This window comes from Oryctolagus cuniculus, chromosome 18 (assembly GCF_964237555.1).
Source record: "Oryctolagus cuniculus chromosome 18, mOryCun1.1, whole genome shotgun sequence".
In the NCBI taxonomy this organism is placed as follows: domain Eukaryota; kingdom Metazoa; phylum Chordata; class Mammalia; order Lagomorpha; family Leporidae; genus Oryctolagus; species Oryctolagus cuniculus.
In genome coordinates, this window is record NC_091449.1 from 52,416,054 (window position 1) to 52,439,560 (window position 23,507).

Genomic DNA, 23,507 nt, shown 5'->3' on the forward strand with positions numbered 1-23,507 from the left:
GGGCCATCCTCTGCTGCTTTCCCAGGTCGATGGCAGGGAGCTGGGTCAGAGGTGGAGCAGCAGGGACTTGAACCAGTGCCCATATGGGATGCTGGCATGCAGGTGGTGGCTTTATCTACTACACAGCACCGGCCCCATCCACGGGACATTTATGTAGCAGTGTGCCTGGGCTCTTTGTCACTTGGGAGTTCCTGTGTCACTGGTTATCTGCCCCCGTCCCCCAGTCCCCGCTTGTGAAGGCTAGAACACAGGTCAGGGCAGGAAAGTGCCCCTCTGCAGCCTCAGTGAGCTAGTCAGGACTTTCCAGGCTGCTGCGTTTACTCGTGTCAGGAGGCCCTTGTTCCTTTTTTCACCTGCTTCCTCATTTCTGCTGCCTAAACACCCTGACAAGCTACGGGGGTGAACGGGGTCTGTAGGGCAGCTTGGGTCACAGCTGTCAAACACCTGCCTTTCTGTGCCCTCCTCAGCGGCAGGAACCACTGCTCACAGTGGCTAACCTGTGGTGATGGCTGCCTGGGGTGGACGATTTCTTTACTGGAACTGCAAGGAGTCAGTGCCACTGCCCTGTGACCCGAGGGCGCCAGCGTGTCGGGCTGCCCCATGAGGGGAAGCCACTGCGTTCTCACTTGCAGAAAGTGAGTTTCCAGTAGACAGGAGGGCTCTCTAGACTTTCCCAGAAGCTAGGTCTGACCTCAGGGCAGGGCGTGGTCGGATGCCTGTGCCAAGTCTGACTGCCGCCAGTGGGGACGGGGGTGCTCCCCAGAGAAAGCCGGGGGATGGGGGAGTCTTTCCTAGGTACACTTAATGAACGGCTGTTTAAAACCCCTTTTTTCTAAACAACTCACTGGACTTCCTCCTACCGGCTTGCTTTGATTTTCAAGACTGGGGGGCGAAAGCACCTGCTTCCCAATACTCAACATAAATGAGCAGTCACCCAGAAGGCCGAGTCACTTCACCTCGGATCAAGTCCTGACGTTTCCCCTAAGCTACCCTGGGCAGTGTGATCGGGAAGGAAGCTCCTGTCCTGCTTTCTGGGTCTGTCCTGACTGTGCAGGAAGGGGCTCACTGGTCCCTCCCAGCGAGCAGCCGCCCTCAGCCCTGCCCCACGGCCTGCACCCAAAGACCGAGCCAGGCAGCAGCTGCCCAGGACGCTGGACGCACAGTCCTCCCCAGGTCTGGAAGTGAAGACCTAAACTGCAGAACCTGTTCAGGTGTGTGGGTACTGGAAGCACAGTCCTCCCAAGTCTGTGGAAGTGAAGACCTAACTGCAGAACCTGTTCAGGTGTGTGGGTACTGGAAGCACAGTCCTCCCCAAGTCTGTGGAAGTGAAGACCTAACTGCAGAACCTGTTCAGGTACGTGGGTACTGGAAGCACAGTCCTCCCAAGTCTGTGGAAGTTAAGACCTAACTCAACAGAACCTGTTCAGGTGCGTGGGTACTGGAAGCACAGTCCTCCCCAAGTCTGTGGAAGTGAAGACCTAACTGCAGAACCTGTTCAGGTATGTGGGTACTGGAAGCACAGTCCTCCCCAAGTCTGTGGAAGTTAAGACCTAACTGCAGAACCTGTTCAGGTGTGTGGGTACTGGAAGCACAGTCCTCCCAAGTCTGTGGAAGTGAAGACCTAACTCAACAGAACCTGTTCAGGTGCGTGGGTACTGGAAGCACAGTCCTCCCCAAGTCTGTGGAAGTTAAGACCTAACTGCAGAACCTGTTCAGGTGTGTGGGTACTGGAAGCACAGTCCTCCCAAGTCTGGAAGTTAAGACCTAACTCTGCAGAACCTGTTCAGGTGCGTGGGTACTGGAAGCACAGTCCTCCCCAAGTCTGTGGAAGTGAAGACCTAACTGCAGAACCTGTTCGGGTATGTGGGTACTGGAAGCACAGTCCTCCCAAGTCTGTGGAAGTGAAGACCTAACTCAACAGAACCTGTTCAGGTGCGTGGGTACTGGAAGCACAGTCCTCCCAAGTCTGGAAGTTAAGACCTAACTCTGCAGAACCTGTTCAGGTGCGTGGGTACTGGAAGCACAGTCCTCCCCAAGTCTGTGGAAGTTAAGACCTAACTGCAGAACCTGTTCAGGTGTGTGGGTACTGGAAGCACAGTCCTCCCAAGTCTGGAAGTTAAGACCTAACTCTGCAGAACCTGTTCAGGTGCGTGGGCACCTACTTCCATAAATGCTGCCCTTCACACCTCCTTGCGCTGGGAACCCTCTGCCTGGGTGTCACTTCCACAAGCAAGCGTGCCGAGGGCACACACACAGCCCTTTGTAAAAAGAACACCGTGCAGATGATCAACTCCATGTTTTCAGAACAGCTTTCAGGAGTTTGGGGACGACGTTAGTATCAGATCTTGGCTTTGGGAGCGGATTATACAGCCCTTACGAAACCACGTCTGAGGGGTTATTTACTTGTCACCCTCTCTCCATACAAAATCCTCAGAAATGCCCACTCCCGGGGTGGGGGTGCAGTTGCTTCCCAAGTTGTGGCGCTATTTTGTCCACAGGTGATTTCTGGGCAAACGTTTCTAACCTCCTCCACCTCAGGGTGGCTCGCTCTGGCAGTCCACTGTCTTCTGGGATTCCAGCCAATGCCAAGGTGAAGCCAGGTACCCTGTGTCCAGCTCCCAGTCCGTGTTGGTGTTCAGGCCCCCGAGTCGGGCAGGAAAGCTTCAGTCATTTACCTCCATCCAGTGGACGTTTGTAAACGACCTGCTGTCCATCTTGTCAATGAACAGGCAGCCCTGCAAGTGGTCCATCTCGTGCTGAATGATGCGGGCCGTCCATCCGCTCGCTGGCCACACCACCTGCTCACCTCTCGGGTCCAGCCCTGCAAAGGAAGTTCCGGCGGGGGTGAGGGGAGGCCACCATTCGCAGCCGCCTTTCCCTACTGCTGTTGGAAGAGGTACCGAGCAAGGGAACCAAGGCGCGGGCACTGGGGGGGACAGGGTCAAGGTGCTGCCTGGGACACCCGCATCCCTTATCAAGGGTGCCTGGGACTGAGTCCTGTTATTCTGCTTCTGACTCGGCTCCCTGATAAGCCCTCGGAGGTGGCAGATGCTGGCTCAAGTACTTGAGTTTCAGCCACCAAGTGGGAAATCCAGTTGGAATGCCTGGCTCCTGGCTTCAGCCTGGCACAGGTCTGGGTACTGCACACATTTGGGGAGTGAGCCAGTGGATGGAAGGCCTCTGTCGCTGTGCCTCTTAAAGGGAGGGGGGCATAGCAGCCTCCACGCTGAAAACAACTCTGCCCATCACCAGGTATTTAACCTGGTTCCCCACTCTTTTATGTTCACCCAAATCTTGACGGTGTTATTATTTTTTTAAATTTATTTTAAAAGGCAGAGTTACAGAGGGACAGAGATCTTCGATCCACTGGTTCACTCCCCAAATGGCCGCAACAGCCAGGGCTGGGCCAGGCCAAAGCCAGGAATCTGCAACTCAAGCCAGGTCTTGCACACGGGCGCAGGGGCCCAGGCACTCGGGCCATCCGCGGGCAGCTGGGTCGGAGGTGGAGCCTCCGTGGGATGCCAGCGCGACCGGCGGCCGGCACACGCCCTACGCTGTTCGCGGGGCAAAGAGCAGCCGTCTTCCTCCCGACCTCCCAGCGCTGTAAGCTGCTGCCCAGGGCGGCGTCTCAGCGCGGCACTGCCTGCGTGCCTCCCGGGCCCAGGAGGCTGGCTTAGCGCAGCAACCTCGCTGACCGGGCAGAGCCCCCTCCGCGCGGCCCGCTCTCAGCCACAGCCCCTCCACCCCGGGCCGCGCCGCCGCCCCCACCGGCCGCACCTGAGATCTGCACGGCCTGGAAGCGCGGCACGCAGGCCAGGAAGCCGGCCACGCTCTCGCAGCCCTCGGGAAAGGTGACCAGGCGGCTGTCCAGCACGCGCAGGCTGGGGTTCACCAGCACGCGCAGCGGGAAGGGCTCCATCTGGCGGAGCTCGCGCAGGCGCGGCGCGCAGGCGCGGAAGAGCGCCTCGGGGAACTCGAGCGCCAGCACCTGCAGCGGCACCCCGAGCTGCGGCGCGCTCAGGCCCACGCAGCGCCGGCGCCGCATCACCTGCACCAGCCGCTGCACCAGCCGCTGCAGCTCGGGCGCCGCCAGCTGCGCCGGCTCCACCGGGGCCGCCACGGCCCGCAGCACGGGGTCCCCGACCTGGCACACGTGCGAGTACGGCGGCTCGGGCGGCCCCCGCACCAGCCGCCTCACGTAGCGCCAGTAGGAGCGCCGGCGCGCCGGGCCCTCCGCGCCGTCCCGGGCGGCGGAGCTGCAGGCCCGGGCGCCGCCGGCCCCCGCCGCCTCGCCCCACAGCGGGGCCGGCCCGGCACAGCGGCGCCCCCGGAGCTGCCCGAGCAGCAGCGGCAGCCCGCCGCACAGCCGGCCCATGGCGCCCGCCCGGGAAGCCCCGCCCCGCCCCGCCCCGCCCCCGAAGCCGCCGGGGACGCCGGGAAGCGCAGTTCCCGCGCCTCCGGGCAGCGGCGTCGCGAGAAAGCGGCAGGCGGTGGGCGCCCACGAGCTTTATTGTTCGCGCCACCCGCGGACAGGAGAAAGCCGGGCGCCCCCTGAACCCGCCTCCCCGCGTGCTCGCGCGCGAGAGGCCGCCTCGGCGCCCGGGGCCGGCTACGTGCTCTCGGGAGGCGGCTCCGCCGGCTCCGCAGACAGCGCCTCCTCCCGGCCGCCCTCGGGGGGCGCCGAGGGGCCAGGCTCGGCCGCCGGCTCCTTTCCGTCCAGGGAGAAGACCATCTCTCTCTTGGGCAGGATGAAGGCGAGGGGCTCCTGGATGGCGCTGACGTCCACGTGCCCAAGGTCCCCGTACTTGGAGAGCTGAGTGGGTGGAATGCCTGCCGCAGACGGTAAGGAGAGCGAAATGGAAAATGAGTTACACTGAAATTCAGTCTAGAGATCACAGGAAGAAAATAAAAGGGAGGGGCAGACACAGTCATCCTGTTGCAGACTAAAGCGAGACCAGGAAGGAGGCGGGCAGCCCCGCACAGGGCGCGAGCCCCGGCCTTCCTGTGGGGGCCCAATGCGCGGCGGCCACCCTGGGCCCTCTGCCCCCTGGCCCGCTGCCTCGCCCACCCTCACTCCCACCGCAGGGGCCGCGGGACGTGACAGCAGGTCGGGGAAAACGAGTTAAATCCCTCCTCTGCGTACTTCGTGTAAAGCCATCACGTGGGGCTGCTCGGTGGCCGGCGTCGCCAGGTGGATCACGTCGTTCGCAAGGTGCATTTCCAGCAAAGCCGTGCAAAGAAACGCTGCCTCCCTCCCCTTACCTAAAGTCTGCGCTAGCTGGGCCGGCGGGAAGAGGACCTGGAGGCAGCGATTGAGGTAGGGAACCAGGTCCTCCAGGAAGGCAGTGCAGAACTGGACGAAGAGCTCGCGCTCGCCGCTGCTGAAGGCGGCCTCCTCGGCGCGGTGGAAGGCCAGGATCGTCTTGGTGACCTAGGAGACAGGGCGCCGGCGTCACGCGGGACCCTCGCTTTGCGTCACAGTCGCTCCCAACATCGTTATACTGTGCTGTTTAAAGATGAAGCAAAGTGTGCGAGGTTTCTGCAGGGGTAAGGCCTCGGGGGTCCACAAAGGGCAGCCAGCTGACGTCACAGCGAGGTGGCACACAGGGTGAGGAACACAGGCTCTGGTGTGGGATTCCTGTGTTCAGGTCTCAGCTGCAGATTTGGTTCTGTGACTTCCACCTGGTTGCTTAAGCGCTCTGTGCCTCCATGCCTCAGTTTCCTCACCTGTAAAGTAGGGCCAGTCGTAGGTCCTACCTCACGGTGCTGTGAGCATCAAGCCTTTATTTTTACATATTTGAAATGAAGAATGACACAGAGGGAGGGAGGGAGGGAGGGAGAGAAAGAGGAGAGATCGAGATCTTTCATCTGCTGGTTCACTTCCAATGCCTGCCACAGCCAGGGTCGGGCCCAGCCAAAGCCAGGAGCCTAGAACTCCATTTGGGTCTCCCAAATGGGTGGCAGAGGTCCAGGTACTTGGGCCACCTTCCACTGCTCTCCCAGGCACTTTAGGAGGGAGCTGGATTGGAAGTGGAGCAGCCCGGCCTCCAGCCAGCGCTCGTACGGGATGCTGGCATCCAGGGCGATGGTTTAACCGCTGCCCAGGTGCCAGCCACAAGGATCAAGTCTTGACTGCTACCTGGCATGGAGCAAGCACCATGTAAGTGTTGAGTTCTACAACCTGAATTGCATTGACTCTACGATGCTTCGAATGCTTGGTTGCGTTTACAAGGGGACACCAAGATTTTATACAGCTGCACAGAAATGACGCGATGCCATTCATCGTAAGGCCTTGAGGAGCGGAGGGCCTCAGCCCTGAAGCTTCTGCACCTGCAAGAACTGAAACCGCCTACCTGAATGAGCCCGAAGGGAGGCCTGAGGCCACGCCTGGCTGACACCTCGATGGCAACGTTGTGAGAGCCTGAACACAGGGCCCCGTTCTCCTGACTCACAGAAACTGGTGGTGGAGCCGTCATACAGCACAGGACACCAGTACAATACTGAGTCCTCCTTACGTGGGAGCCGCTTCGTGGACTGTTCCAGGTCCCATAGCCAGGAGACCGATCAGAACTTCTGCCCCAGGAACCCCTTACAGCGCACTCCCTGCCTGCCTGTCCCCACAGGCCCGGGCAGCAGGAAGCCAGCAGGACGTGCTCACCTGGACAAGGGCGTCCTCCAGGGCCCGGGTCACTTCCTGCGCCAGGGCCACAGGGCAGCAGAGGCGCAGGTCATTGAAGGCGACCAGAACGTTGTTGAGGAAACACGCGAGTGGTGGGAAGTCCAGGAGCGCCATCGGTGGCTGCAGCGTCCCCGGCTGAGCGGCTGGCACGGCGGCAGGCAGCTTACTGCTGCCCAGGATGGCTGGAGCCAAGACCAGGGTGTAGGAATTCATTTCATCCTGGAATTTCTCTACTGCTTCCTGAATTGCTTTCTGGAAAGTGCTGATGGCCACCCGCTGGAACACAGGAGCCAACTGGCCCCGGAAATCAGCCCCCACCCGGCTGAAGGACAGCCCGAAGTACATGCACTGGCCCAGCAGGGAGTCCAGGCGGCCGCCGACCCCCCGCGCAAGGTCCGCCTCCAACACCTGCAGGAACTGCGAGACCTTCTGCAGCACCCAGCCGTGGAAGATGGCGCTCTCATTCACTGTGCGCTCCCCTGCCGCGGGGGGCAGCAGCGGGTCCTCGTCCGAGAAGATGGCGCGGTACTGAGTGATGACATCGAACAGATGGACGCGGCAGGCCTCGATGGTTTTCGTGATATGGAAATAGGGGTCGTCATCAGGGATGGCAGTGAGGATGGAGTGGAGCCAGGCCTCTCGGGCCTGGAGGAACTTCACCCTCAGCTCAGCCTCGGTGAAGACGTCCATGCGCCGCAGGTAGCCGATGACGCGCAGGCAGGCGGGCAGCTGGATGCCGCTCCTCAGCTGCTGGATGAGCTGGCTGAGCATCAACTGCATGGACTGCCGCACCTCGCTCACGATGCCCTGCGGCACAGGGACACGCTCTGAGCCCCGCACTGCCCCGAACATGGCACACCCGCATCCCCCTGGCCTTCCTCACGTCCGAGGTCCATCTCCTACAGCTCAGACGTGCTGGTTCCCCAAGATCTGGCCGAGATCTGTAACTCTGTCCACAGAGCTTAAAACTGGCAGTGACTTCCCACTGCGTGAAGCCCCCGCTGCTCGCCATGCCTGCCCCCTTCCAGGGCCCTCTCGCTGGCACTACAATGTCTGTGTGAACACGCAACTCCTTCCCCCCTCAGCCGCCTGCTCTCTCCCAGGATCTGGGAGTGGCTGGCTCCTCATCATCTGGTTTCAGCTTAAATGTTCCCTCTCCAGAAAGGCCTGCGCTGACCCTCTGCCCGGAGGAACCCAGCCCAGTCTCCCTCTCCCGTGATCCCTTATGAGGTTTCTTCACTCGGCACTGTCTGAGCGTGTTGTTCATCTGTCAGTCACTGGGCCTCCCACTAGAATGTGAGCCTGGAGAGGCCAGGACCTTGCCAGCTGCTCTGTCCACACCACAGCCGGGTACCTAGCTCAGTGCCTGGCACACAGGGAACACACATCTTTGAATGAGCGAGTGTCTTCAGTTCCAGACTGCCTGGCTGAAACTGAGGTGACACAGGCCAGGGGTTCTGCCTAAAGGCCGGTCAGGAGCCCAGACCAGAGGGGCTGAGCGCGTCCGCACAGCGGTGTGCGTGGGCTACCTGGATGACCGGGATGGAGGAGTGCTTCCTCTCCAGGCGGCGCACATAGGCGGCGAGCTCCAGGGCCTCCTCGTAGTAGCTGTTGCGCACGCAGGTGTCCATGAGCTGAGGGATCTCCAGAATCTCCAGGATCTCCGTGTGCCGGTTCAGAGTCAGCGTGTTCATCCGCCGGCTGCAGCCGATCTCCTCGGCCTCCTGCAGGAAGTTCCTACAGACGGAGCAGAGCATGGGGCCCTCGCCTGTTTTTGTTTTATTTGAAAGGCAGAGTTAGGGAGAGACAGACGCAGAGAGAGATCTTCCATCCCCTGATTGACTCCCCAGGCGGCCACAACAGCCAGAACACATCGCCTCTTCTGGGTCTCCCGTGTGGGTGCTGGGGCCACCTTCCATTGCTTTTTCCAAGTACATTAGCAGGGAGCTGGAGTGGAAGTGGAGCAGCCGGGACTCGAACCAGCGCCCATGTGGGATGCTGGCGCTGCGGGTAGTGGCTTAACCCGTTACGCCACCCCTACACAATGCCAGTGCCCCCCTCCCCTCTGCACTTACACCTTCGCTCATTACCCAGAACTTACCGTGAACTAGGTGCCGGCTGGCTGGTTTATCTGGTTTGACCCTCATCACAGACTATGAGGTAAATACGCTTGAACTTGAGGAAATTTTTAATCCCAGAGAGGTTAAACAATTTCTCCTACATCACACAGCTATCTGAATATTTGAATCCCACGTGTGCCACTAACTAGCCGTGGTGAAGCACTCAGAGAACCTGTGTCAGAGTAGAAAAGACACAGTGAAATGTTCCTTTAGAAAGAGCTACTATTGGGGCCGGCGCTGTGGTGCAGCGGGTGAAAGCCCTGGCCTGAAGCGCCGGCATCCCATATGGACGCCGGTTCTGGTCCCGGCTGCTCCTCTTCCAGTCCAGCTCTCTGCTATGGCCTGGGAAAGCAGTAAAAGATGGCCCAAGTCCTTGGGACCCCTGCACCCGCGTGGGACACCCAGAAGAAGCTCCTGGCTCCTGGCTTCAGATCAGCGCAGCTCCAGCCATTGTGGCCAGTTGGGGAGTGAACCAGCGGATGGAAGACCTCTCTCTCTCTACCTCTCTCTGTAACTGTCTTTCAAATGAATAAAATAAATATTAAAAAAAAAAAGCAGCTGCTATGGTCCTCTCCGTAGCCCAGCGGCCACATCGCCCCGCGCCCCAGGCGCTCATGTCTCCCGAGGCCAGCGGTCAGCCTGCCTTCGCGCCCAGGTCTGCTCAGGCCTCCTTCTCTAATTGCGGGGCTCTGCAAGCCGAAGCCCGCACTGCCAACAGCTGTGCCGTCAGACACAGGAACGAAGCGAGGCTCACGGAAGGCCGGGGGCAGACCCAGGCTAACAGACTGAGGACATGGGGAGCAGGGACGGGATCAGGGGCCCGGACACACGTCTGGAGCACACGCTTCCCACCGGCTGTGTGTGTGTGTGTGTGTGTGTGTGCAGTTAACCGCGTCAGACCCGTCGGTGAGTGCTCTGCGTGGATTTCAGCCGCCCTGCGAGGGAGGGGCCAGCTCCTGGGTTCCAGTTCCGACTTGAAAACTCACTGGGTCCCTGGACCAGTCACTAACCTCTACCTCGAGGGCTGCCGCGAGGTTTAAGTGGCTTCATAAAGCGCTACGCTAAGTGTCAGCTCGCCCAGCGAAAAGCCCCGGGAGCGCCAGCCCCGCCGCACCTGCAGCTCTGCTGGAAGCCGGGCAGGCGGTCGAGCAGGCGGCCGAGCGACGCCTCCACGTCGCCAAAGAGGCGGTGGATGCGCTCCGTGCACTCGGCGCCGCGGATGAAGGTCTTGTAGTTGGCGAAGGCCAGGTCGCGCGTCTGCTGCAGCAGCTGCGCCCGCTCCTCCGCCAGGCGCTCGGGCTCGCGCCGCAGCCGCTCCAGCCCCGAGCCGCTCAACTCCCGGAGGTAGCGGCCCACGTCCGGCCGCTCCCGCCACTGGGCCTCGGGGAAGCGGTCCCGGAACAGCGACGCCAGGAGCCCTTCATCTTCCACCTCTCCGACAGCGGCAGCCGTCGATGTGGCAGTGGCTGACGACGGGACAGTCGCCGCCGTCGCCATCTTCCCGGCAGCAGCGTCACTTCACCTCCGGCCAGGGGAGGGCGCGCTGGCGCCGCTCCTAGAACCGGAAACAACAGGGGCGCGTTTCCTGTCTCTATGGTTGCTGGTCCGTCCGACTTTCCTTCCCCAGCGGTCCTCCGGGCGCCTGGGCCCTGGGTTGAGGAACGACCGGAACGGGGCAAGAGAGGCAGGTTTTGGTGTTGCCCGGGAGCCGCCGGCGACCGACTTCCGTTTCCGGTTACTGCGGCACGCGGATCTGGGGCTGCAGCCCGGCGGAAAGATGCGGCCTTTGACTGAAGAGGAGACGCGGGTCATGTTTGAGAAGATGGCCAAATAGTAGGCGCGCGCGCGGGGCGGACGAGGGAGTGTGTGCGGTGGAGAGGGACGGGGGAGACGTGAGGGCGCGCGGCCGGGACGGGCCCCCTCGAGCGGACTCTGGTCCTCTTTTTGGCCCCCAGCATCGGGGAGAACCTGCAGCTGCTCGTCGACCGGCCCGACGGCACCTACTGCTTCAGGCTGCACAACGACCGCGTGTACTACGTGAGGTGAGGCGGGGCCGGGCGGGGGCCGGGGGGCCCGGGGCGCACCAACCCCCTCCTCATCCCGGGCCTCTTCCCCTCCCCCCGTCAGTGAAAAGATCCTGAAACTGGCCGCCAACATCTCCGGGGACAAGCTGGTGTCGCTGGGGACCTGTTTCGGGAAGTTCACCAAGACCCACAAGTTCCGGTTGCACATCACGGCGCTGGACTACCTGGCGCCCTACGCCAAGGTGTGTGCGGGGTGGGGGGCGAAGCCGCGGCCGCTCTCCCACGGGGTCTCCGGCGGGGGTGCCGCGCGGCTCGGTCCCCGGGGAGGACAGCCCGTGCGGGCCCAGGTCACACAGGTGGCCCTGAGGCCCGGAGAAGCTGCCCGTGGCAGAAGCTGTTCGTGCAGAGTCGAGGGAAGAACTTGCTGGCAGACCTGCTCAGGGACTGAACCGTCTGGGGGAATGCGTGTTTCTCTCTCTCTCTCTCTCTCTCTCTCTCTCTCTCTCTCTCTCTCTCTTAATCCTTTTTAAGAAGCTAATTGCGGATCCTGGCCTCTGCAGGGAGAGAAGCACTGGCGTTTATGTGTCTCCTGCCTTTTCGTTCTCTCCTCTGCAGTACAAAGTGTGGATAAAGCCCGGCGCCGAGCAGTCCTTCCTGTATGGGAACCACGTTTTGAAGTCTGGTCTAGGGCGAATCACTGAGAACACTGCTCAGTACCAGGGAGTGGTGGTCTACTCCATGGCCGACATCCCTTTGGTGAGTAGAGATGATGCCACCTTTCTGCTCCCGAGAGAGGAGTTTTCGGTCTGTGCTCTCGAATGACATGAGTTCTCCTCACTTTTTGAGTTCCTCAAAGACAAGAACTGTGTTTTTTGCGTCTGTGTTCTTTCCACTCCTCAGTGTGGGCTGTTTGAGTGACTCGAGTGACTTCGTGTCTCTTCTTTTGAATCCCAGGGTTTTGGGGTGGCAGCAAAGTCTACACAAGACTGCAGGAAAGTAGACCCCATGGCCATTGTGGTATTTCATCAAGCAGACGTTGGGGAGTATGTGCGGCATGAAGAAACGCTGACTTAAAAAGCCTTCGCCAGGACAGCCGGCCCTGAGAAGGGTCTAGTTTTGTTCCTTTGTGTGTGGTCTTTGTGTGAAGCACCGTGACCTGGTCAGGGACTTCTATGTGTAATACGGCATCGCTGACAAATGCAAGCTGGATTCTTAATGTACACAGTGGCTCAGAAACGAGGTTTCAGATCTTTGTATTTGTGACTCGGTAGAGTACCCCATTACAGATTTGAATTGGAGGGCTTCTTGTGAGTTACAGGTTCCACATTGTTGGAACTGAGGACAAGAATAGCTTGTTACTGTTATCTGTGATAACACTTTGTTTTCTAAACTCTGGCTTTTCTATGTTATTTATTAAAATCAAGAAAGATATTGCCATATCAGAGTAGTAGGCCTCAAATGGAATTTGACTAAGATAATAAGAGCAGTTTATTTAGCTATTTTTCTATACAGTAAGTGCTACGTGGTATAAAACAAAAACTTGGATTCAAACTAGTTCTGCCACCTACCAGCTAGATGGCTTTGGGAGAGTCCTTCAGCTTTAACATGCTTCATTTTCTTCTGTTTAAAAAAGAAAAACTGAAACAGTTTTAACCATCTGCTTAAGAATCATTTCAAAGTTAGAAATCAATTTTTCTTACAAACCTCTTTGCCTACTTGGCTGGCCTGGCCTGGACTGGACCAAAAGCACTGGAGGCTCTGAAATAATAATTCAGCTTCTTCACCTTTCACATGTTTCTTAAAATTATTTTGTGAAAATATATTTTAAAAATCGGTAACACTGGGGCCAGCGCTGTGGTATAGCAGGTAAAGCCATGGCCTGCAGTGCCAGCATCCTATATGGGCACCAGTTCCAGTCAGCTGCTCCACTTCCGATCCAGCTCTCCGCTGTGTCTGGGAAAGCAGAGGAGGATGGCCCACGTCCTTGGCCCCTGCACCCGCGTGGGAGACCGAGAAGCTCCAAGCTCCTGGCTTTGGATCAGCGCAGCTCTGGCCGTTGCGGCCATTTGGGGAGTGAACCAGCAAGTGAAGACTCTCTCTGTCTCTATAACTCTGCCTTTCAAATGAATAAATAAATTTTTAAAAAAACAATAGTTCTAAAAAAAAAAGGACAATAACGTTTCACAGGTTTTTAAGATGTGTGTTGTAAACAGTTTTTAAATGAATATACTCATTTTTAATTCCAAAGAAGATACCTCTAAAAATAAAACAGTTTTGACCACAGAAACACTCTACCAACTCTTGTTTTTCTCTGTAAGCAAACTTGATTTTGTCCCCTCTTGTTTAGCTCTTCTCCCACCCCAGGCTTTGCCTTGAGATTCAGTGAGGTCTAAAGGACTGCTGACTACTGAGCAGTATTTAGATAGTTGATTTAATATATGCTCTGGAAAATACCAACCTCAGCACTGTTTTCCTTGCCACTGTTTTATTGCCATTCTGCCTTTGTAAGTGAGCACAGTATACTAGGACAGTTTGATCTTTTCCCTCCAGTAGCTTTACAGAGCTGACTGGACCAGAGCGTGGACAGAGGTCCTGCCCCAGAAGAAAAGGGTCAGGGTGCTGTCCTCAGCCTGGCTCAGCATCTTGGCTTCTTCGTGTCTCTGATGGTGGGGACGTCGAAGAGCCGCTTCAAGAAATGAAGCTGCAATACCCCGGAAAGAACAATGACAAGGCTCTGTGCTGCCGACCACCAGTTCACATAGTTGTAATTTGATTGGAGAAGGAAGAAGTCACCCATTTTCCTCATCCGGGCGAAGTTGTAGAATCGCCACATGTGGAAGATGTTGTTCTGCACCCTTTGTGTGCTCTCCTGTGGTGGGGAACATCAGTGATTACCATTGCCAGCACAGTAAAGTCGCCGATTGCCACCTAGTCTCATTTGGGCGGTTACCAGCACCCTTACTTAGGTTATCTGGAAGTTGAGTAATTCACTGTCAATTTTAGATAAGTAGTACTAGTATACTTGCTGATAAATGCTAATGTTGCTGTATGTGAAGAATGATCTTTAACTGTAGTTTTTAAAACTATATTATAATGAAAAATGTGAGTGTTCAAATCAGACAGCTCTTCCAGAAGGGTGCAGTGCCTCTGGATTTGAAACAAACTGAATTTACCGTTACCCCTCCAGGTGTATGTTAGAAGACAAAGGCCTGGGGACTGTTAAAGGGCCAAGTAGTAAATATTTTGGCTTTGCTGACTGTGTGGTCTCTTGGAGCTACCAAACGCTGCTCTTAGAATGCAAAAACAGCCTTAGATGGTGTGACATGTTCAAACAAGCATGGCTGCCTTCCAGCAAAGCTTCCCATTTACAAAGGCAGCGAGCCTCTTGGGTGTCACGAAGACTATCAAAGTGAAAAGATCCCACAGAATGGGAGAAAATATCTGCAAACTGTATCTGATAAAGGACTTGTATCCAGAATATGTAGATAAAGCTCTTAAAAATGGACAAGATTTGGGTAGAATTTCTGCAGAGAAGATACACAAATGGTCAATAAAAAGGTGAGAAGATGTTCAGTAATCCAGGATATGAGATACCACTTGACACCCATTAGGGTGGCTGTAATAAAGGCAGTAACAAGTATGGATGGCCAGTCAGGGCTGGTGCTGTGGCATTGTGGCTAAAGCTGCCGACTGCAGTGCTGACATCCCATATGGGTGTCGGTTAGAGTCCTGGCTGCTCCACTTCCTATCCAGCTCTCTGCTATGGCCTGGGAAAGCAGTAGAAGATGGCCCACCCAGGTGGGAGACCCAGAAGCTCCTGGCTCCTGACTGAATTGGCCCAGCTCTGGCTGTTGCAGCTATCTGGGGAGTGAACCAGCAGATGGAAGACCTCAGCCTCGGCCTCTAGCTCTGCCTTTCAAATAAGATAATAAATCTTAAAAAAAAAAAAAAAAAGAAAGAAAGAAATGTTCCTGGCCAGGATGTGGAGAAATTAGAACCCTCCTGTGCTGCTGTTGGGAGTGTAAAATGGTTTAGCCACTGTTACTCGACAAAGGCTGGTTACCACATGACCCAAGGATTGTACTTCTAGCCATACAAAATAGAAAACTAATGTAAAAATTGGTATGGAAATGTTCACAGCAGCATTATGATAGCCAAAAGGTGAAAATAATCAGTGTTTATCCACTGCTTAATGGATAAATAAGATGTTTTCCCATACAGTATGTTAGCCCTAAAAAGGAGCTGAAGACATAAGTGCAACAATGTGGATGGATCATGAAAACACACCAGGAAGGAGAAGCTGGACACTGATGGCCGTGTATTGGAGGCTGGCATTGTGGTGCAGTGAGTTATGCCACACCTGCAATGCTGGCATCCCATTTGAGTGGTGCTTGCTTTCAGTGCAGCTCCCTGCTCCTGTTCCTGGGAAGGCCACATAACGTGGCCCAAGCACTTGCATCCTTATCACCCACATGGATGAACTGGGTGAAGTGCCAGGCTTCTGGCTTCAGCCTGACCCAGCCCCAGTTGTTGGTGCCATTTGGGAGTGAGCCAATTGAAGATCTTTCTCCCTCCATCTGTAACTCTGCCTTTCAAATAAATATCTTTTTAAAAGGCCATTCATTGTATGGTTCAATCTATATGAAATGTACAGAATAGGTAAGTCAAGACTAGGGTCTCATGGGAAATGGAGAGAGAAATGGATAGAAGGTTTCTTTTTGGGGTGATAAGACTTAGGGAATTAGATGCCAATGGTGTTTGCATGGTCCTGTGAATATGCTGTTGATGTTCAGTTGTATGATATATGTTCTGTCTCTATTAGGAAAAAAAGGCAGTAGCCCAGATTGGGCCTGTGAGCCAATTTGCCAACCGCTGGTATAAAACAAGTGAGGAATTTCAAAAACTCCAAGTAAAAAATGTATGAAAGGATTCAGATCCCTTTGCCTACATGGTTTCTACCCAAATGAGCCCTCATTCCAGTTTAAAATCGGTTTCCACAGAGGTTTCCCACAGAATGCCCCATTACCTCAATTGCATCCAGAGTGTCGTTCAGTTGCTTCCTGTCCTGCTGTTTATGGTCCGTCTCAGGCCCCTCATAGAAAATTCCAAAATTGAGGTACACTTGCACAGAACCAAAGTGATTTTGCTGATTACTTAGACAAAGCTGGTAAAAACCTGTAGGAATTCATGCATCATTACTAAGTCTTGCGTCTCCTACTCTGTTAAGATTTCCCTAGAGACAGCTTCTCAGCCTTAAAATTGCTGCCGTAGCACCCTGTTTACTTGGGAAGTCTAGAGATCCCATGTTTGACATGGAAGATGTTACATAAAATTTATTTTTAATTTTGTCAAATATCAATAACTTTATACTGAATAAAAAACCAGTGTACTCTTTAACCTGTGCTTCCCACATGTTATTGAGGAACAACAGGTTGGCTTGCAATTAAGAGCATGAAGTATGTGCTCATTGCACAGCATCAGAGCTAGAATACCACCCTGAACTTAAACTAAGGGAGAAAGTGATGTGAATGAAACCACCCTGGAGTAATTGCTTGCCGGGTAACGTGTACAGAGACTGATGGTTTAAGCTATCTGCTGGTGCTGGCTCTTGGCTGACGTTGCCGTCGTGTGTGTAGGTTGGGTGGAGATTCCAGTAGTCAGAGAGCCAGTGGTTGTTGAGATCAGAGAGGTCAAAATGACTGGGAGGCACTGTCGGCATGTAGGGGCCTGTGATGCCAAGTTTGTCTGATGCTCCCGTTGAGAAAGTCCTCTTGGTGCACCTGGCTAGTAAAGAGGGCAGGTGAGTCTGGCGCAGTGCCGGCGGGGGCGGGCTTGCTCTTGCTGGAGGGATTTTTGACTGGAGAAGTGTGTTGTGGAGTGTGGGTATCTCCTGTGGCTGTTCTAAATCTGCTTTTAGTCACTGGCTCAAAGTATTCTGATGACTGGAAAGAAACGCTACCTCACAGCAAATGAATTGGAATTCTATATTATAAATGGATCTCTGAGTCATTTTCCCAGTCTGATTAGCTTCTAGGGAGGTTGTTAATAGTCACCTGGAGACACTGCCCCCACCCCACCCCACCTGCCCTTAGACATGAGCAGTCTTCAGGAGCACTGGCTCTGGGTGCTGAAGGCTCAATATTTTTCCTTCTGTTTCACCATCTCGATGTACTTCCTTTTCCTCCAGTTACTTGGAAACCTATGAATGTTGTAATAGCTATGATGATGGAAACAGACCTGTCTCTTTGGTAGGGAAGTTAATCTGTCCCCGAACATCCTGGGAAGTGTCTAAGAGGACACCCTGCGGGGTGTGTGCCGTGGCAGCAACGTGCCGGTCATGTGACATCCCCAGTGTCCGCTGAACCTGCCGAGACACATTAAAATGGAAGAAAAGCAGCTGCTACATCACTGATAATCCACATAGGTGGTAGGTAAGGTTGAAATCCCACCATCAGCACCTCGGTGACTTCCATCTGGGATGGTGCAAATCTGGGGAGGTTGGAAGAGTTTTTAGTTGTCATGGTGACGGTGTTCAATGTGGAGGCACAGAAATCTAAATACCCTTGCAGAACAAAGAATTGCGCAAAATGCCTACAGCACCCCTGCTAAGGAAGAAGCCCAATCTGACCGGTCATTTGGTGTGGATTAGCGGATAGGTTGGGTTCTGGCTGGAGTTCTTCACTGAACTTGTTTGGTGAGCTCCTTGGCAGTGTCCCACACTTGGACATTTGTTGCCTTGCAGCCCATACCCACAGCAGGCACTTGTCTCAAGCCGAATCTTTTTTCTTTTTCCTTTGGAAAGGCAGAGTGGCAGAGATATCTTCAGTCCCTGGTACATTTACATTTACATAACCAGGACAGCAGCTGGGGCTGGGCGCCAGGTTGAAGCCAGGAGCCTGGAACTCCACCCGGCTCTCCCATATGGACAGCAGAGATTCTAGTACTTGAGCCACCATCTGCCTCCCAGGTGCACGTTAGCAGGAAGTTGGGTGGGAAGCAGAGTAGCCAGGACTCAGGCACTCTGATGGATGCAGGTGTCCCGAGTGGCAGCTTAGCCCGCTGTGCCACAGTGCCCACTCCCAAGCTGGATCTTGGTAAGTCCAGGCTATAGTGAACTGACTAGTAGCTGCTGTTCAAAAATATTCAGAGATAAGGACAATCTCTGATAAGGTGTTGGTTTTTTTTTTTTTTTTGGACAGGCAGAGTGGACAGTGAGAGAGAGACAGAGAGAAAGGTCTTCCTTTGCCGTTGGTTCACCCTCCAATGGCCGCCGAGGCTGGCGCAATGCGGCCGGTGCACCGCACTGATCCGAAGGCAGGAGCCAGGTACTTCTCCTGGTCTCCCATGGGGTGCAGGGCCCAAGCACTTGGGCCATCCTCCACTGCACTCCCGGGCCACAGCAGAGAGCTGGCCTGGAAGAGGGGCAACCGGGACAGAATCCGGAGCCCCGACCGGGACTAGAACCCGGTGTGCTGGCGCCGCAAGGCGGAGGATTAGCCTAGTGAGCTGCGGCGCCGGCCTCTGATAAGTTTATTTAAAACAGATTTTAAGTTACAGTGGAATGGAATAAGATCAACATAATCTATTACTATATAAATAAAAACTGGAAATTTAGCAGATTTCTAAGATAAAGGAAACAGGCTACAACTTTAATGCTGACTTTTGTACTGTTAACAGTATAGTTAAACGTTCTTGACCCGTGATCAGGTAACTTGAAAGCATTTACCTTCTTAAGAGACGTAGGATTGTGTTGCTGAGTAGAAACAAACCTTGAGCCAGTGACTCTCCAGTTTGTTGGGATCACTCTAAAGGCAGAATAGCATATGTTGCTCCCCTGGCCCCATGAACTTTGAAATCTTTGGGTCTCCAAAGTTCATGCTACTTCTTCATTTGAATTTGTACTAAATCTTTATTAATGTCATAAGTAAATGTTAAAAGTACGCCTCCCTTGGTAGGAAAAGCCAAACCATATGTTTTAGCTCTTATTGGGGATTATTCATCCGAGAGTTCTCCTCTAACTGCAGGTTCATTTCATTAATAGGTGGGGAATCACAGTGTAACAGACAACCAAGCCTTGTTTTAGTCTAGAACCTGACCCACTTTACAAAATGAAAAAGAACAAATCTCCAGTGTGGCTGGAGGAGCCCAAGTACCTCATAACTGAAATAGAAGTATCCAGCCTGTTGGGCAAATTGCCAAAAGCATTCTGTGCCTCCCGGAGGGATCATGATGGCAAAGTCATGTCGATCAGCTGCACGCAAGAGCGGCTGGCCAGGTAGGAGTTGTGTCTTCTGGTTCCTAATAGGAATCACTAGATGCAGAATCACCAACCCAGCCCCAAAGAGCAAAGGGGACATGCTGCTTCCTGTAGACTCTGCAGGTGCTGCTTGCAGCCCAGTGGAACCAAAGTGGTTTAGACGACTGCTGGGGTAATCATTAACCCCACAATTCAAGTTAGGCCAACTTCAGGGCCTTGCACAAACATCCAGTAATAGAACTGCCATGACACGTCCACTCTCGTCTCACAGTTTTTGCTTTCACCTCCAAAACGCAGTGGCTTGCTTATCAAACCTAAATAGGGGCTCCACAGAGTATGCCTCAGGAGAGGTTCTTGTCTACTCTTTGGGCTAACATTTTTTTTTTTTGGGGGGGGGTGGGCTATCATTTTCAGTTCATGCTTCTTAGGAATAAAATATTAGCAAAGTTTATTTATAATCACCTGAATATACACCTAAATAGACAAAAGCCAGGTGGGGAGATTTTTTTTCTTATGTTGAATTGCTAGGTGCTACCTGCTCTTTCCAAACAAGACAGAGAAACCCCAGATTGCTCAATGCTACATATTACAGAAGGTACAGCACGGGCCGGCACTGTGGCACAGCAGGTTAAAACCCTGGCCTGAAGTGCCAAAATCCCATTTGGGCGCCGGTTCTAGTCCCGGCTGCTCCTCTTCCGATCCAGCTCTCTGCTGTGGCCTGGGATAGCAGTAGAAGATGGTCCAAGTCCTTGGGCCCCTGCGTCCATGTGGGAGACCTGGAAGAAGCTCCTGGCTCCTGGCTTCAGATCAGCGCAGCTCCAGCTGTTGCGGCCAGCTGGGGAATGAACCAGTAAATGGAGGACCTCCCTGTCTCTCTCTGCCTCTCCTCTGTGTAACTCTTTCAAATAAATCAATAAATAAAAAAAAAAAAAGGGGGTACAGCATGCAACCTTTAAATGAAGAGTAACAAAGACAGTGGCCAACCCCTCACCAACATGCCTTGTTCTTTTATCTTCTACCTGGTATATTATCTAAAGCTATGCAGAGCCACCCAGAGACTTAAGTTGTTCAGACCTCTTCTTCCATTCAGGACTTCAGCATCCACTGACTCCGTGGCAAGCACTGAGCTGAGAGGTGCTTGCATCTTCCTGGTCCCAACAGACCCATGAAGGAGGTTACTGTGGTCCACGTTCAGAGATGAGGAAGAAGACAGGAAACTGAGTGGCTGGCTCATGGTCTCAAGCACAGCTACCAGAGCTGGGCCCTCATGGGGGCTCGAATTCTTAACCATCAGGACTATTCCTCAAGCTATTGGTCTGAGTTCTGACAATGTTAAAACATGCTGTTTCTTTAATAATCTTACAAATCAAGATGCATTATCACCTTCTAATGAAAAAGTGCTTCAGCCTTCACTGCAGTGATTCCTGGTATCACAAGCTAAAAAACAGAGAAGACTTCATATGATCCAGTCCCAGGGAGGCCAAACACAGGGCAACACAGGGCAGGCACAGTGGTCCTGCAGCTGTCTGGATAAAGTGAAGGCAGGAGACCTGTGGACCATCAGTGTACAGTGCTACAGGCGTCCCTGACATGGATCCCACTGCCACAGCAATCCTACCACCACTCACAGCATGAGTGGAATCAGCTAGTCACTGATCACAGTAAGTTACACAGTTCTGCGGAAGCTGTAAAACACAGTTTTGTTTGTACACATTTCAGTAACACTCTTCTAACACTGAAGTTTCATGAAAAAACAGTTAATGGTGGTAGGATTCTGGCATAGCAACTACGATGCTGCTCAAGACGCCGTATCCCATGTTGCAGTACCAGCTCTGCTCCTGGTCCCAGCTGTTACCAGACCCTGGGAAGCAGCCGTTGATGACTCAAGTGGTTGGGTCCCTGCCACCCACATGAGAGACAGAAACAGTTCTTGCTCCCAGCTCCAGCCCAAGTCTTTGTGGTATTTGGGGGATGAATCAGTGATCAGGGTCTGTCTCTCTTTCAAACAAAACAAAAGTTAATGGACTTGCAGTTTCTCAAGTTTAAGAACCACTGATTCGGATATTAGTTCTTAAATCTACAATTTCATGCTATCTGAAAGGCAGGAGAGAAAACAGCTATCTTCCGTCTGCTGGTTCATGCCCCATCATGCCCCACAACAGCTGGGGATGAGGCAGCTCACAATCAGGAGCTAAAACTCAATCCAGGTGTCTCATGTGGCTGGCAGGAACTCAATTACTTGAGCCTCACTGTTGCCTCCCAGGATGCACATTAGCAGGAAGGGAGAGACAGAAGCGGAACCAGGACTTGAACTCAGGCACTTCTGGGATGCCGGCATCCTAAGCCACACTCCTGCCCAGACGATACAGTTTGACTCTTTTACCTAGAAAGTGCCTTCACATCATCTGAGTTGAAAAGAGAAAACTGCATTCTAATCTGATGGCTTGGAGGACACAACCAGCTGCAACCAGAAGGTTGCTGGACCAAGAGGAGCTCACATCCTCAGCTCCCCTGGTGTTGGCTGATAGAAAAACAGTGGTACCAAACCCAAAGTACACTGTTAGTAGGCAGGAAGGATGAACAGAGTTTCCAGTTTGTAACTAATGGATGAGTTCTAAAGCTTTAGCATTTCTTTACCCCTTGCCTCTACCCCCCCACAGTGAGAAGGGAGGAATTCTCTTGTCCTCAGAAGAAATTAACAGATTAAGAGGCAAATTCCATATCATCATCTGTCGTAGCTTCCAAGGATTAGAAATTCCAGTACAGTTAAGACATTAGCTCCTTCATCAAAACAGTTTAGCAAACTCTGTTCATCATTTGTCTGCCTCCATCTGTGAATACATGCTGGGCTTCAATTAATGAGCTACTTAAATCTGAGAGAAGCAAGACTTTAATGAAGAATGCTACAAGTATGGACAATAATTAGTTCTCATATTTTAAAAAAAGATTACAGAAAACACTTTACTGAAATTTTTTGCTAAAAAGACAGTCTTTAAGGATGTCCAAGAGAGACAGCAAGCACAACACAGTACAAAAGGAGAAGGGAATTTTGAATTCCAGTGCAAGACACTAACACAGCACAAGTAGAGAATCGGGCGGAAGCAACCATTTCACAAAGAATGGAACTGGGCATTCATATTCAATCAGGATTTGTTTTTTTGTTTTGTTTTGTTTTGTTTTTAGCTTTAAAATTCAGCTAAGGGAGGGGACTGGGAAGGAAAGGGGTGTAGCTAAGCTTATCTACAATCACCATTTTACCATAAAACACACTGGTTCAACCACATGAGAAGTGGAGGACAAACCTGCCTACACAGTCCAGCAGATATTAAGAGGCATTGCCAGGGCAGTCAGGTCTGGGGTTGATCACAACTGTTTCCAGTTTTTAAAGGGAGTCTGATTCCACAAGGACTGCTCTTACCAACCTGGGCTCCTAACAAACAGATGATGTTCCTTTCAATTTGCATCAGAAGGCCAACATTTTACATTGAACAAGTTCACTCCAAAAAATGCTCATGTTGCTGGTTTTAAAAGATCATGGGGTCATAAGTGGCTCCTAATAGACTCCATCATTTCCTAGAAGATTCTACAGATTACCAGGGATTTAAATGTAAGCAAACCACTAAAAAAGGGAAATCCTAAGGATATTCTGGCACTACACAAGCTGCGTGCCTGTCACCTCTGCCAGGACACGGGGCAGATTGGCTTTGCTTCTTGGCTCCATGATCTCCCACAGTGAGGAAGTGGAGCGGGGACATCCCCGTGCTGACAGAGGCTGCCCAAATCCTTAGCCCAGCCCAGCTTCTGAAAGAACAGCAGACTACCAGGACTATAATTAGGAACCAGGCTCCTGTGAATCCTGTGGAAATGAAGGCTTGTTTCAGTTCATGCCAAGTTTTTTCATGGTCCGCCAGCGATCCTTAATCATCACAGCTGTTCGATTAACAAATGGGTAATTTTTAGAAATGGCAGCCCAGTTTCCTTCCCCATACTTCTGCACACCAGCCTTGACCCACTCGCTTTCTTCTACAGTCCACTTCTGCAAAAGAAAACAGAGGCCACATTTCAGCGATGCTCTTCATTTGTATCTTCTCCAACACGTGATGAAATACACTCAGAATCCTAGTGAGCACGGTGCTGTGGTGTAGTGGGTTCAGCCGCCATCTGCAGTGCCGGCATCCCATATGGGTGCCAGTTTGAGCCCCAGCTGCTCCACTTTTTTTTTTTTGACAGGCAGAGTTAGTGTGAGAGAGAGAGAGAGACAGAGAGAAAGGTCTTCCTTTTTCTGTTGGTTCACCCCCCACAAGTGGCTGTTATGGCCGGCGCACTGCGCCAATCTGAAGCCACGAGCCAGGTGCTTCCTCCTGGTCTCCCACGCAGGTGCAGGGCCCAAGCACCTGGGTCATCCTCCACTGCACTCCGGGGCCACA

At 53.4% G+C, this 23,507-nt stretch overlaps 4 protein-coding genes across 11 annotated transcripts in view; 1 reads left to right on the plus strand and 3 right to left on the minus strand.

Annotated features, from left to right (window-relative positions):
• Positions 1-2,281: 2,281 nt before the first annotated feature.
• COG8 (component of oligomeric golgi complex 8) lies at positions 2,282-10,296 on the minus strand. 3 transcript variants are annotated; one of them, XM_051840156.2, is made up of 7 exons: positions 9,914-10,296; positions 8,209-8,416; positions 6,659-7,486; positions 5,263-5,431; positions 4,655-4,830; positions 3,017-3,020; positions 2,282-2,821 (listed from the first exon to the last, which is right to left on the minus strand). In XM_051840156.2, the coding sequence occupies exons 1-7, from the start codon at positions 10,294-10,296 to the stop codon at positions 2,664-2,666; spliced, it is 1,926 nt and encodes a 641-aa protein (XP_051696116.2). In that variant the 3' UTR covers positions 2,282-2,663. The 3 variants fall into 3 exon arrangements, with proteins under 3 accessions (XP_051696116.2, XP_069918759.1, XP_051696115.2); XM_051840155.2 differs by lacking the exons at positions 2,282-2,821; positions 3,017-3,020 and having other exon boundaries at positions 4,491-4,830; XM_070062658.1 differs by lacking the exons at positions 3,017-3,020; positions 4,655-4,830; positions 5,263-5,431.
• A 96-nt stretch (positions 10,297-10,392) lies between these two features.
• NIP7 (nucleolar pre-rRNA processing protein NIP7) overlaps positions 10,393-23,507 on the plus strand; it is a 71,392-nt gene continuing 58,277 nt past the window's right edge. For 3 of the 5 annotated variants that reach the window (XR_007920025.2, XR_011384061.1, XM_051847246.2), the window contains exons 1-4: positions 10,499-10,632; positions 10,755-10,841; positions 10,927-11,065; positions 11,439-11,579. Coding sequence is in view for 3 of the 5 variants with exons in the window: in XM_051847246.2 (XP_051703206.1) it covers positions 10,577-10,632; positions 10,755-10,841; positions 10,927-11,065; positions 11,439-11,579 (423 nt within the window). In the remaining 2 variants the exon portion in view is untranslated. Of the gene's footprint in view, positions 10,633-10,754; positions 10,842-10,926; positions 11,066-11,438; positions 11,580-11,777; positions 13,111-15,044; positions 23,105-23,507 lie in introns of those variants that run through there. The other 2 variants (XM_002711729.5, XM_051847247.2) reach the window with 2 other exon arrangements.
• Positions 13,292-19,180, minus strand: TMED6 (transmembrane p24 trafficking protein 6). Its single transcript, XM_051847245.2, has 4 exons — positions 18,977-19,180; positions 17,061-17,187; positions 15,850-15,998; positions 13,292-13,692 (listed from the first exon to the last, which is right to left on the minus strand). The coding sequence occupies exons 1-4, from the start codon at positions 19,178-19,180 to the stop codon at positions 13,459-13,461; spliced, it is 714 nt and encodes a 237-aa protein (XP_051703205.1). The 3' UTR covers positions 13,292-13,458.
• Positions 21,953-23,507, minus strand: part of TERF2 (telomeric repeat binding factor 2) — a 33,448-nt gene continuing 31,893 nt past the window's right edge. For both annotated transcript variants that reach the window (XM_008257547.4, XM_002711661.4), the window contains exon 10: positions 21,953-23,116. In XM_008257547.4, coding sequence (XP_008255769.2) covers positions 22,958-23,116 — 159 coding nt within the window. In that variant the 3' untranslated portion in view covers positions 21,953-22,957. The remainder of the gene's footprint in view (positions 23,117-23,507) is intronic.

Bases quoted from the DNA above. Each gene is read 5' to 3' on its own strand.
- COG8 (XM_051840156.2), bottom strand. From the start codon at position 10,296: ATGGCGACGGCGGCGACTGTCCCGTCGTCAGCCACTGCCACATCGACG. The intron at 8,417-9,913 runs GTGCGGCGGGGC...CTCCGTCTGTAG, and splicing joins GGCTTCCAGCAGAGCTGCAG to GAACTTCCTGCAGGAGGCCG. The intron at 4,831-5,262 runs GTAAGGGGAGGG...CGTCTGCGGCAG, and splicing joins CCAGCTAGCGCAGACTTTAG to GCATTCCACCCACTCAGCTC.
- TMED6 (XM_051847245.2), bottom strand. From the start codon at position 19,180: ATGTCCCCTTTGCTCTTTGGGGCTGGGTTGGTGATTCTGCATCTAGTG. The intron at 17,188-18,976 runs GTACTTGGGCTC...GTGTCTCGGCAG, and splicing joins ACTTCTATTTCAGTTATGAG to GTTCAGCGGACACTGGGGAT. The intron at 13,693-15,849 runs GTAATGGGGCAT...TCCCCACCACAG, and splicing joins ACACTCTGGATGCAATTGAG to GAGAGCACACAAAGGGTGCA.